The following is a 12,806-nucleotide window of genomic DNA, read 5'->3' on the forward strand; positions in this document are numbered from 1 at the left end:
AGATGCGTGTGTGTGTTGGGCTGTGTTCACAGGGGCACCTGTGTCAGATGCGTGTGTGTCTGAGCTGTGTTCAGAGGGGTACCTGTGTCAGATGCGTGTGTGTTGGGCTGTGTTCAGAGGCGCACCTGTGTCAGATGCATGTGTGTCTGAGCTGTGTTCACAGGGGCACCTGTGTCGGATGCGTGTGTGTGTCTGAGCTGTGTTCACAGGGGCACCTGTGTCGGATGCGTGTGTGTCTGAGCTGTGTTCAGAGGGGTACCTGTGTCGGATGCGTGTGTGTGTTGGGCTGTGTTCAGAGGGGTACCCGTGTCGGATGCGTGTGTGTGTTGGGCTGTGTTCAGAGGGGTACCCGTGTCGGATGCGTGTGTGTGTTGGGCTGTGTTCAGAGGGGTACCCGTGTCGGATGCGTGTGTGTGTTGGGCTGTGTTCAGAGGGGTACCCGTGTCGGATGCGTGTGTGTGTTGGGCTGTGTTCAGAGGGGTACCCGTGTCGGATGCGTGTGTGTGTTGGGCTGTGTTCAGAGGGGTACCCGTGTCGGATGCGTGTGTGTGTTGGGCTGTGTTCAGAGGGGTACCCGTGTCAGATGCGTGTGTGTGTTGGGCTGTGTTCAGAGGGGTACCTGTGTCGGATGCGTGTGTGTGTTGGGCTGTGTTCAGAGGGGTACCTGTGTCGGATGCGTGTGTGTGTCTGAGCTGTGTTCAGAGGGGTACCTGTGTTGGATGTGTGTGTGTGTTGGGCTGTGTTCAGAGGGGTACCTGGGTCGGATGCGTGTGTGTTGGGCTGTGTTCAGAGGGGTATCTGTGTCGGATGCGTGTGTGTGTCTGAGCTGTGTTCAGAGGGGTACCTGTGTCGGATGTGTGTGTGTGTTGGGCTGTGTTCAGAGGGGTACCTGTGTCGGATGCGTGTGTGTGTTGGGCTGTGTTCAGAGGGGTACCTGTGTCGGATGTGTGTGTGTGTTGGGCTGTGTTCAGAGGGGCACCTGTGTCGGATGCGTGTGTGTCTGAGCTGTGTTCAGAGGGGCACCTGTGTCGGATGCGTGTGTGTGTCTGAGCTGTGTTCAGAGGGGTACCTGTGTCGGATGTGTGTGTGTGTTGGGCTGTGTTCAGAGGGGTACCTGTGTTGGATGTGTGTGTGTGTTGGGCTGTGTTCAGAGGGGTACCTGGGTCGGATGCGTGTGTGTTGGGCTGTGTTCAGAGGGGTATCTGTGTCGGATGCGTGTGTGTGTCTGAGCTGTGTTCAGAGGGGTATCTGTGTCGGATGCGTGTGTGTGTTGGGCTGTGTTCAGAGGGGTACCTGTGTCGGATGCGTGTGTGTGTTGGGCTGTGTTCAGAGGGGTACCTGTGTCGGATGCGTGTGTGTGTTGGGCTGTGTTCAGAGGGGTACCTGTGTCGGATGTGTGTGTGTGTTGGGCTGTGTTCAGAGGGGTACCTGTGTCGGATGCGTGTGTGTCTGAGCTGTGTTCAGAGGGGCACCTGTGTCGGATGCGTGTGTGTCTGAGCTGTGTTCACAGGGGTCTGTGACCTGACACATCTGTCAGAGGGGTGCGTACTTGGTGCGACCGGGCATTTGTGTCATACACCCGATGTGTGCAGGGAGGGTAGGTCAGAGGGGGGTTGTGTGTCAGAGGCATCAGTGCCAGGCAGAGGAGAAAGAGAAGTGTGTGTGTGTGTGTGTGGGGGGGGGTACTGAGTGTGACAGAGCCAGCAGAATAAGTGCCCTGTCTCTTTAAAGGCCCAGACACAGCCCCATCTGATGCGGCGGCTCCAATCAGCAGCCCCTGGGCTCTGGCAGCAGCAGGAGCCTGGGCTCTGCATTCCTCCCTCTTCCTAAAGGGCTAACATGGCGATGGCAGGATGAGGGGGAGGTGAAGACGCAGGGGGATGTGAGAGCAGCAGCTGCCCGGACACACACGCGGGGCGGACAGCGCAGCAGGGGGGGACTGCAGCTGAGGAAAGGAGAAGGGAGAGGGGGGGGGGAAATATAAAAAAAAAAAACCAAAAAAACACCCAACCCAACATTTTCATGGAGAGCAAAAATCCCATGCAAGCTGGGGAGGATCAGGACTCCTTTGAGCTGAGACCCTTGCATCAAAATGGTAGAGCTGCAAACCTTTCCTTTCTCTGATTCTTCCTCTTGTTGATTTCTCCCGGGCTTTGCAGACTTTGCAGAGGCCTCTGAAACTTGCCTAAATAATTGCAACCACGTTGGGGGAGGGGGTGGGGGAGGGCTGAAAAAGAGGTGCATGGTTTATTTTATGTGCATGCTGCAGCCGCAGATTGTGTGAGGGGAAATACAGATCTATGCCCACTGTCAAGAGGCAGGGTTGGAGGGGAGTGCGCTCTTATTTCGTTGTGTGTGTGTGTGTGGGGGGGGGGGGTTGGAAAAACGATGCCAAGAGAGGGGCATCTCTGGATTTTGAAAGTGGATTTGCAAAGTGGGAATGTAGCTGGAGCGACGATAGCTGTCTTGTTGCATGCAAAGAGTTAAATTCCTTCATAGCAGGCTGATGCCTTTGCAAAGGGTTAGGTCACAATCCAAGCATTTTAATTATAAGTTGATTTTTTTTTTAATGCCCCGCTGCCCTCCCCCCTCCCCCCTCCCCCCCCCCAAACGCAGCACTGAGAATTTTGCTTGTAGGTGGGTGCAATAAAGATAATGACACCACCACCCCATCCCCCCGAGGATCTTGAATTAGAAAGGGCAGCTGTTTGGGAATGAGACTTGGGCTGGGTTATTGTTTTTCGTTGGATTTATTTGCCCTCCCCTGTTTGTAACAAGGAGCAAGTTTGTACTGGGTCCCCCCCCCTCCCCTTGCAGGAGAGGGGAGGTTGTGGAACTTTGCATTGCAGATGTGAGCAAATGGAGGGTGTTGGGGCCTGGGGGGAAGGGGTCAGGTTTCTGCTCAAGGGCAGGAATCGAAACAGTTACTGTCTCTGGCTGTGGGGGGGGTTTACTTTGCAAACGGGGGATCTTACCTGCAGGTGTCAGAGCTTGTTCTCTGGAATGTGGAAAATACTCAAGTTGGATTTATTTTGTCCCTTTGTGCTTAACACTCCAATAGAGAATTCATTCATCAGCAGCTTCCCCTGTGCCCCCCACCCCTTCCAGATGACGCCCTCATTTAGACAACTTTCTTCCCTGCTTCATCCCCTTCATATGCGGTTAGCATTTTTCCATCTGAGTCCTAAGTGCTGGGGAAAGTTCTCTTCTCTTTTCTCCCAGTGCATCTGTGGAGGTGTTTGAGATTTAAAGCCCTGACCGCCACAGGCTTGCTGCCCTGATCTGGATAGCAAGAGGGGCATGAATACTCTGCCATGGGTGGAATGTATGGAGTTGAATGTGGGTTTACATATATCCCGGTGTCATGCAGTGCATTTCACTGTCCATTAGTGTCTGATTTTTAAGTTGATGTGAGATTCGAATCTAATGTGTTGTTCCATAATGGCTGACTTAAGGGTTTCATTCTGACTTCACGCTGGTGCAAATCAGGAGTAAGCACAAGGAAGTTGGTGGGAGCGCAATTGGAAATTGGAATCAAGTTGCAGATGTATATGAGTATGTATAGGCCAGGGGTAGGCAACCTATGGCACACGAGCTGATTTCCAGTGGCACTCACGCTGCCCGGGTCCAGGCCACCGGTCCGGGGGGGCTCTGCATTTTAATTTCATTTTAAATGAAGCTTCTTAAACTTTTTAAAACCCTTATTTACTTTACATATGACAATAGTTTAGTTATATATTATAGACTTCTAGAAAGAGACCTTCTGAAAACGTTAAACTGTATGACTGGCACAGGAAACCTTAAATTAGAGTGAATAAATGAAGACTTGGCACACCGCTTCTGAAAGGTTGCCGACCCCTGGTCTAGGCATTTATCACACAAGTGGTGCTGTATGGATCTGTGTCAATAGCTGTATCGACTTGGCTGGGCCGTTTTGATTGGAGCTGCCAGGAATGCAGATTTGGGCCCAGTCCAAGCAGCAACAAACTTCCTTTGGGGTTGGTGGGAGTTCAGGGTTTGCGAGGGGTGTAGGTCCTGGCCCCGTAGTGGTGACATGCTTGAGGTGCAGACTTTTACAGCTGGGTAGTTTATCCTTGCAGAAAGCAGGCCTTCAACTAAGTACTGAAACATGTAAACAGAAATCCAGTTCCCCTCATCTAACGACAGCTCAGCAGCGTATTCTCCGGGAAATCTGCTACGAATGAAGCCAATAATCCATGGATCTCACCAAACAAATACTCTCTAGCTCCTTTTTTCCTCTCTTTCAGTAAAAGTCTACTATTATGTTATTGCCAGAGCGATGGCACCATGCCCATAATAACACAGACGGCAATTTGAGTAGCTTTTAGGAAATAGCAATAAAGTGCTAGGTTTGAAAATAATAACAACTTGGGCATATGAGTGTGCCCTGCTCTGGTGTGTGTGAGATCATTATTGGGATGTGCCGAGTTCTTCCCTTAACAAGCCTGCTGTTGAACCGGCTCAGCAGTGCACTGACCGACACTACGGCCCTGATCCTGCAGTGGGGCCCACACAGAGAGGCTGTGTGGTCACTGGTGGGCTCCGTTGAAGTGGGTGGGTAGAAGGGTTGGTCCGTTATTAGTATTATAGTAGCACCTAGCAGTCAACCGAGAATGGGGCCCTATTGTGCTCAGCGCTGTACGGAGTAAGAGACAGTCCCTGAAGACACTGTCCTCTGTGTAGACAAGACAAGAGTGTCAGAGCCTAATCGTAGTGCCTGATTCCTTGCTTACTAAAAATGACCACTGATGGTGCAGTGCAGGAGTGGCCTGGTGAGATTCAGTAGCTTCTTTAGGAGCAGCATTTAGAGGAATGCTGCCGGGTCCTTTCGTGCCCAAGGATAGAGTCCATGAGGTTTTACACAACAAATATGAATAATGTTTTATGACTTTTTTTAATAAACTGAAATGAGAGAAGCTGTTTTGGACCCTGATGCTGCAGTCTTGGCTTGAATGGGAGTCTTCGTGGGTCTTGGGCCCCGCCACACAGATCAGATTGCAGGCTTGGTTTGGATTGAAGCATTCCCCCTGCAGAGTCTACCATCCAAACCCCACGGATCCAGCTAAATCCCTGAGAACTGGGAAGTGAAACTGACCAGTTGCGTTTCACTGTCCAGCGGGAGTCAGAGTCAAAAAATAAGCAAATGGTGAAAAGTAAACCAGATTTAAAACACAAAATCTGCTTTATTCGCAAGATCATTAAGTAACGTAGGAAAGCCGTTTTATGGGAAGGATTTTTTTTCTAAAATCTTAATGTCCTTTTAATGTAATGTTTCTGGACCTGAAATAAAACTTTCTGCAATGCAAATACAATGCTAGCACTCCTACTGTTGCAATTTATCCAGTCAGTTGGATCTGGTTTTGAGCTGTAAGTAAATGCAGTGGCACAAGCTTGTGTTGGTGTGTTCCCAAAAGGTAACCTAGCAGACTTGTACAATCTTTTGCTTCCTTCTTAGAAACGCAGGTTATCTTTGTTCTCTTTGCAAGGACTTTATCACATATTTGAATGTTGTAAGGCAAATGCTAGAATAATAAAAGTCAAAGAGCCCAGTATTTCCATTCCCCTGTGTATAGGAAAGCCAGGTGATGTAGTTTACGAAAATAACATGGTGCTCTCTGTGAAATTTCTAGTGCATGAGAGATGGGGGAGATTGTTGCTTGTGAGTAGATTAAATATTGGTTATTTTTAAGATATGGAATTAATGTACAGGAGATCTGCTTAAGAAAAATAAGAATAAACCTTTTTGCATATGAACTGAATGTGTCAAAACATCAGCCGTTCTTTGAACATCTTGCATGAAACGCTTTCTGACTGCGTGTACGTGATCCACCGTATCTCACTAGACGATAAAACTGATCAGTCTTTGGGGCTGTTGCATTTCAGTTTGTCAGCTCAGAAGGGCATATGGGAAGGGTGCATCGCCTGGTCTCTCGCCTCTTTATGTATAAACTTTTTTTCTTGTTTTTTTTTTTTTTTTTAAATGCAGCCCAGAGGAAATGGGGAAACTCCTACGTCTCTCCGTTACTTGTATCGCAAATTACCTGAGCCTGTGCGGTAGCCTCCTACCCTCTAGTAGTCCCTCTGAGGGCATGAGTGAAACTGAAGGATGAGCACGACAGCATAATGTTGTGGCTTTTAGGGTTTTTTCCTTCATCTGTCTTTGCCTGTGATAAAGCTCCTATTGACTTCCTTTGACGCTTGGAGATGAAATACTGTATGTGTGGGGAGAAGGGGTGCTGGGGAAACCAGGTATTGTCTGTAGGGTTCCCCCCCAACCTTGTGACCTATAGATTCTTCTCACCCCTTCTCCTGCCTGAACAACTTCAGTCTTGATCAGGCGTCTTCTGATGCCCACTTATATCCAGCAGTTAAGGGTCCATGAAGATGGGAACCCTGGGAAGGGTGATGTGTGTGAGTTGTGGGTGGAGCAAGGAAGATGTGAAAAGCCAAAAGCTCTGGGGGCTTGCATTTGCACTATTGAAATCGGAGAGAGTATTGCCCCTGGGCTCCATGGGAACAGGATTGGTCCTGGGAGAATCTGGCCCTAGCTCAGCAAGCTCTGAGCGCATGGAAACCCCCTTTGGAAAGAAAAGGTTTCCTTGGCATAGCTGGGCACCACTTGCTGTACTTACGTGTAAAATTCTCTTGTAGCAAAAATGACCAGCATCTGGTCTGGGCAGGGTGAGTCGGGGACTCCCGAGATCAAATCCTGCCTTTAACTCCTTCAAGTCAGTAAGGTCTCGATCCAGCAAAACTCTTGAGCACGTGCTGAGTTCTAAGCATGTGAGTGATGCCACTGAAGTCAGTGCACTGCTCACAGACTTATAGCTAAGCCAGAGGTCCCCAAACTGTGGGGTGTGCCCCCCTTGGGGGGCGCTGAGGAACGTTCAGGGGGGACACGGCTGGGGCATGGGCCAGCCCCCACAGGGGTAGGTAGGGAGCTCCACTCAGTTCTACTCCTGGCCCTGGCTGCCAGCCCGGGGCCCCAACTGCTGGCCTCAGCTCTGCTCCCGCCTCCGGCTGTGGCCCCAGCTTCGGCCCCCTTGCCCCTGTCCGTGACCCCCCCCTCCCCCCGGAGTTGCGGCCGTGCTCCCTGCTCGGGGGGAGGGGGCGTGCGAACCAGGGTAAGGTAAGGGGTGTGAGGTAAAAAGTTCGGGGACCACTGAGCTAAGCACATGCTTAAGTTCTTTGCTGGAGCGGAGCCCTAGCTGCTCCGTGCCTCCATTCCCCCAGTTGTACAATGGGAGAGATGGTTTGTATTTGACTCGCAAAGGGGCTTGGAAGGTTAGTTCACGTCTCACAATGGAAGTACCTAGCGCTGGAAAGCATCACCGTTTATTATGCATTTGCTCTGTACAATGTGCAGCAGAAAACCCAGATGCTGAGGGATATGTAAAATGGTGAACAGCAGCTGGCTCACAGACACAGTGGCTGGAATAGAGAAATGACACCGAACCTTGAGGCAGGGGTGGGGCAAACTGGAGAGGGACGGGTCGGGGGAATGATGCTCCGGGGCAAATGCTCTTAACCAGCTGTGCAGAGTGGTTAATTGCAATCAGTAAGAGGCTTTTTTAAATTGTCTTTTCCAGTACCATGTGGCAGTCTGTCCTTTTCTGTGGAGCGAGGATTGTTAACCGATCTGATTAATGTCTCTCTTTCAGAGTTGCTGAATTTGCTGGACAGTGGCAATAAAAAATGTTACTCAATTTTTATGTGCCGTCATAAAATTGTTAAACCGTTGACTGGCAGGGGCTGGAGGGAGGACTGGATCATCTTCCAAATACTTCTGCATAGTGAAGGGAAATCTGATTTACATACCTTGGTAGAAAAGGGAGGCTGGATTTTGGATCCGAGCAGCTAGAGGTGGAAAATACCTATTAGGTTAACTCCATTCCACTCCAAGGGCACCTGCAGTCCCCATGTAAAGACGTATCCAATGTTAAATTAATACTCTGGTTGATCTTAGCAAACTGGTGAGTCAGTCCTCTGAGAAGCATCAGCCAAGGTGAAATTAAAATGATGATAAATGGTGTTAGTAGCTGAGACAGATTCCTGTTCTGGGATAGAAAGTTCTGAAGGAGACAAAAGGCTGTATGGAAACTGCAGGCAAGATACCTTTACCTGACACATCCTGTGCTGTAGCTGCGTGTCTGGGAAATTCTGCGCTCCGTCTTTTACCACTGTAGCGATTTTGTGGCTCGTGAATAGTATATTTTAGACACCAGATAACAGATCTCGGCATTAACTGGCATCTAGCCCTAATCAGAGCCCTAATTAGGTTTGTCCAAACCTTTGATGAATGGAGACAAAATAAGAACATAAGAACGGCCATACTGGGTCAGACCAAAGGTCCATCTAGCCCAGGATCCTGTCTTCCGACAGGTTTCAGAGTAGCAGCCGTGTTAGTCTGTATTCGCAAAAAGAAAAGGAGGACTTGTGGCACCTTAGAGACTAACCAATTTATTAGAGCATAAGCTTTCGTGAGCTACAGCTCACTTCCTCAGATGCATATCGTGGAAACTGCAGCAGGCTTCCGACAGTGGCCAGTGTCAGGTGCCCCAGAGGGAATGAACAGAACAGGTCATCATCAAGCTCATTCCCAGCTTCTGGCAAACAGAGGCTCGGGACACCATCCCTGCCCATCCTGGCTAATAGCCATCGATGGACCTATCCTCCATGAACTTACCTACTTTGATTTTTTTTTTAAATCTGTGGTTTAAACATATTTGTTTTAAAAGGACTGAATAATACAGACCATTCTTAGTTGTGATGATGATAAACAGCAATTTAAAACCAACCAACAATTGCGTCTCTGTACCCTGGGAGTGAAGGGAAGGGAGAGCTGTGTGTGTTAAAGAAACGTCTTTGTCTTGTTAAGGTTCTTGGATACAGAGTGACAAGCCCAGTATAACTCCTTAGCTAGAGGAGTAGTTAAGCCTCATTGCTAGTGGGGGTTAGGAATGAATTCCCTCTCCCTTGCCCCCGCAGCCCTGTGAATAGCAGCATGGTCTAGTGGATAGGGCATCTGGCTATGAGTCAGAAGATCCATAGTTTAGTCCCAGCAATGCCATTGTTCTGAGGAAGTGAGCTGTAGCTCACGAAAGCTTATGCTCTAATAAATTGGTTAGTCTCTAAGGTGCCACAAGTCCTCCTTTTCTTTTTGCAAATACAGACTAACACGGCTGCTACTCTGAAACCTGTCATTGTTCTGCTGTGACATTGGGCAAGTTAAGACCTTCTCTTTGCCTATCCTGTCTGTTTAACTTGTAAGTCCTTTGTGGGTAAGGACTGTCTTGTTACATCTCTGTACCCTTCCTGGCACTGTGGAGTCCTGGTCTTGCTCAGGGCTTATATAGACAATATCATAATACAAATTGACCTGGATCATTACACAGCAGGATGGGATTTCCTTCTTACCGTGCCTCACTGACGCCTCTTTCATAAACCAGTCGGAGAACACTTCAATCTCTCTGGTCACGCAATCACAGACATGAAGGTCGCTATCTTAAAACAAAAAAACTTCAAATCCAGACTCCAGCGAGAAACTGCTGAATTGGAATTCATTTGCAAATTGGATACTATTAATTTAGGCTTAAATAGAGACTTGGAGTGGCTAAGTCATTATGCAAGGTAGCCTGTTTCCTCTTGTTTTTTCCTACCCCCCCCCCCGATGTTCTGGTTTAACTTGGATTTAAACTTGAAGAGTGGTCAGTTTGGATGAGCTATTACCAGCAGGAGAGTGAGTTTGTGTGTGTATGGGGGTGGGGGGGATGTGAGAACCTGGATTTGTGCAGGAAATAGCCCAACTTGATTGTCATGCACATTGTGTAAAGAGTTGTCACTTTGGATGGGCTATCACCAGCAGGAGAGTGAATTTGTGTGGGGGGGTGGAGGGTGAGAAAACCTGGATTTGTGCTGGAAATGGCCCACCTGATGATCACTTTAGATAAGCTATTACCAGCAGGACAGTGGGGTGGGAGGAGGTATTGGTTCATATTCTCTGTGTATATATAAAGTCTACTGCAGTTTCCACGATATGCATCTGATGAAGTGAGCTGTAGCTCACGAAAGCTTATGCTCTAATAAATTGGTTAGTCTCTAAGGTGCCACAAGTACTCCTTTTCTTTTTGCGAATACAGACTAACACGGCTGTTACTCTGAAATCTTCCTGCTTCGTGTCTCATTCCTGTACCGAACAGGCTCAACCCTGCTTCGATTGAGATCCCGTTCCTAGACGGCCGGGCTACTGTGCTGTCAGAATTGGCGCCTTTGTCCGGTCCACTGGTGGTCAGCAGATCTGTAAGAAGACAGTGAGCACTGAGTCTTACCATGGCCTCTAGTTTTCTCCTTTACCTCCCATCCCTGACATAAATTCCAACTTAAGCCACTGTAACGCCTTAGGCTGGTAACTAGAGGGGTTGGCATTTCTTTTTTCCGATTTCAGACCCTGACTAGCCAGTGGCTGATATGAAGAATGGAGCCCTTAATTGAGTACCCCGGGACAGCACTGTCCTCCTTCCCAGCAGGGAGAATTGTAAAATGAAGGCAGAGAGGGGATAGGATTTTGCTCTCTAAATATCACCGAGCAGGGCAGGGGAGCACCAGGGAGGGAGAAGAGATATGTAAGCTAAAGGACAGTGCTGGAACAAGAACAAATGGGGATAAACTGATTATGGGTACGCTGAGTCTGGCAGTCATAAGAAGGTTTCTAACCATCAGAGGAGTGAGGTTCCGTGAACGGCTTCCCTGTAGGAGCAGTGGGGATAAGAAACCTCGCTGGTTTTAAGATGGAGCTGGATCAGTTGTATGAACAGGATGATATGACAGAACTGCCTGTCAACTTGTGGAACTCATTGCCAGGGGATGTTGTGAGGCCAAAACTATAATGGGGTTGAAGAAAGAATTAGGTAAGTACATGGGGGGATAGGTTCATCAGTGGTTATTAGTCGAGACGGTTGCAACCCCATGGTTTGGGTGTCCCTAGCCTCTGACTGCCAGAAGCTTGGAGTGGACAGCAGGGGATGGATCCCTCTATGATTGCCTGTTCTGTTCATTCCATCTGAAGCACCTGGCATTGGCCACTGTCGGATGACCGGATTCTGGGATAGGTGGACCATTGGTCTGACCCAGTATGGATGTTCTTGTAGCAGGGGACCCGATTCAGTGAGCCAGGAGGTCCCTTCCCGCCCTAGGGAGCTTTCAGCAAACCTAGTCTAGGCATGTCCTCAGAATTCATTGGCTAACGTATGCAGCAAACACCGCTGTGCAGCATTCGTCCAGCTTGATACCCTTAGTGGGCCCGCCAAGCTATGTTTACACTGCCAGTGACCATCTCACTGGAGCACAGGTAGGTTTTGATTTAGCTAGCACATGGAACAATTGTAGTGTAGACGTGGCAGCATGGGCTAGCAACCAGAGTATGTTCCCAGATTGCTCGCCCATGCTGGATTCTAAATCCGCCTCTAGGCTACATTTGTTACCTGGCTCGTTAGATTAAAGCCAGCACAGGTGTGTCTACCTGTACTCCAATCACCCCTTCCCTTGCAGTGTGGCCAGAGCCTACATGTTTGAATATATGTTTAGAAATACCAGTGATGTTCAGCACACATTTTCAACAAATCTCCTTTCCTGCTTGTTGACGGTGGCTGGCCAGAAAAAAGGAATCATTAAAATTTTTTCCTCCAAAAACATACATCTTTTCCCATTTTCTTTTAGCTGATTTTTTTGTTTTCATGGGTCTTTTCTAGCCAGCCCTGGAAAGAAGTTCCTCTTGATAAAAATGAAATAGAAAGTTTGATGCTAGTGTCTAATAATGAAGGCAAAGAACTTGGTTGAGTTTACAGAAGTGCCTAAGTGAGTTAGATGCACAAGTCACATTGACTTTCAATAGGGCTTGTGTGCCCAAATCACTTAGGTGCTCTTGGTAAACCTCACTCTTATGCGTTCGCTTAAGTGCATTGCTGAATCAGGGCTTCATGGCGAGACTCCCCCCTGGGCTGCTGGAGAGGACATTTTGTTTTAATCCCCTTTCTCTCTCACATCCCCAGCCTTGGGGGAAAAGAGCCATTTCCCTGCTGACAGGTAGTGAGCTTATGAACTCTTCTCTCCTGTTTAGGGGGTGTGTGTGTGTGCACAGGGCTCTGGTTTCCCTCAGGAGAGGCCAGTGCTTCACACACACTCACAGGGTACGTCTACACTGCAATGCGGTGCCAGGTCTTTGAGCCTGGGGCAGCTGACTCGGACTGGGGCTGCAGGGGACATCTAAGCTGGAGCCTGGGCACCCAATCTCCCTGCTCCTTGGTTTTCAGAGCCCAGGCTCCAGCCCAAGCCCGAATGTCTACACTGCTGTTATTAACCCCGCCCATTGACCTGGGCTCTGAGACTCAGCACTGTGTAGACATGTGTGCGCACACACACAGCCCTCATCCTCCCCAGCAGGGGGCAGTGCTGCTCACCTTGTTCCTGGCCCACTGACAGCAGGGAGGGTTTGATTTACCAAGGACAAGTCTACATTTAAGAAGTGTTTAGTTAGGGGTGCATGAGGCTTTTTACTGACACAGCTGTGCTGTCAAAACCCTCCAGTATAGACACAGTTATATCAGGATAGCTTAGGCCAGTCCATAAGCTATATTGGTGTAACCGTGCCCACACTAGAGGGTTTTGCTGGCACAGCAATACTGGTGAAAGCCGCATAGATCAAGCCCTCCTTGTGTAGTCAGGATCTGCAGGGTTGCTCCCTCAAGCTACAGCCCCCGCGGGTGGCCCCATGACAGCCATGCTGCAGT

The 12,806-nt window shown here is 49.0% G+C and overlaps 1 protein-coding gene across 2 annotated transcripts in view; it reads left to right on the forward strand.

The window, feature by feature from the left end:
• The first annotated feature begins 1,995 nt into the window (after positions 1-1,995).
• The window catches only part of ZBTB47 (zinc finger and BTB domain containing 47), a 95,325-nt gene continuing 84,514 nt past the window's right edge, over positions 1,996-12,806 (forward strand). For both annotated transcript variants that reach the window (XM_084618199.1, XM_084618200.1), the window contains exon 1: positions 1,996-2,095. In XM_084618199.1, the coding sequence (XP_084474325.1) occupies positions 2,093-2,095 (3 nt within the window). In that variant the 5' untranslated portion in view covers positions 1,996-2,092. The remainder of the gene's footprint in view (positions 2,096-12,806) is intronic.

Source organism: Lepidochelys olivacea, assembly GCF_965140295.1.
Source record: "Lepidochelys olivacea isolate rLepOli2 genome assembly, chromosome: 2".
Classification (NCBI taxonomy): domain Eukaryota; kingdom Metazoa; phylum Chordata; order Testudines; family Cheloniidae; genus Lepidochelys; species Lepidochelys olivacea.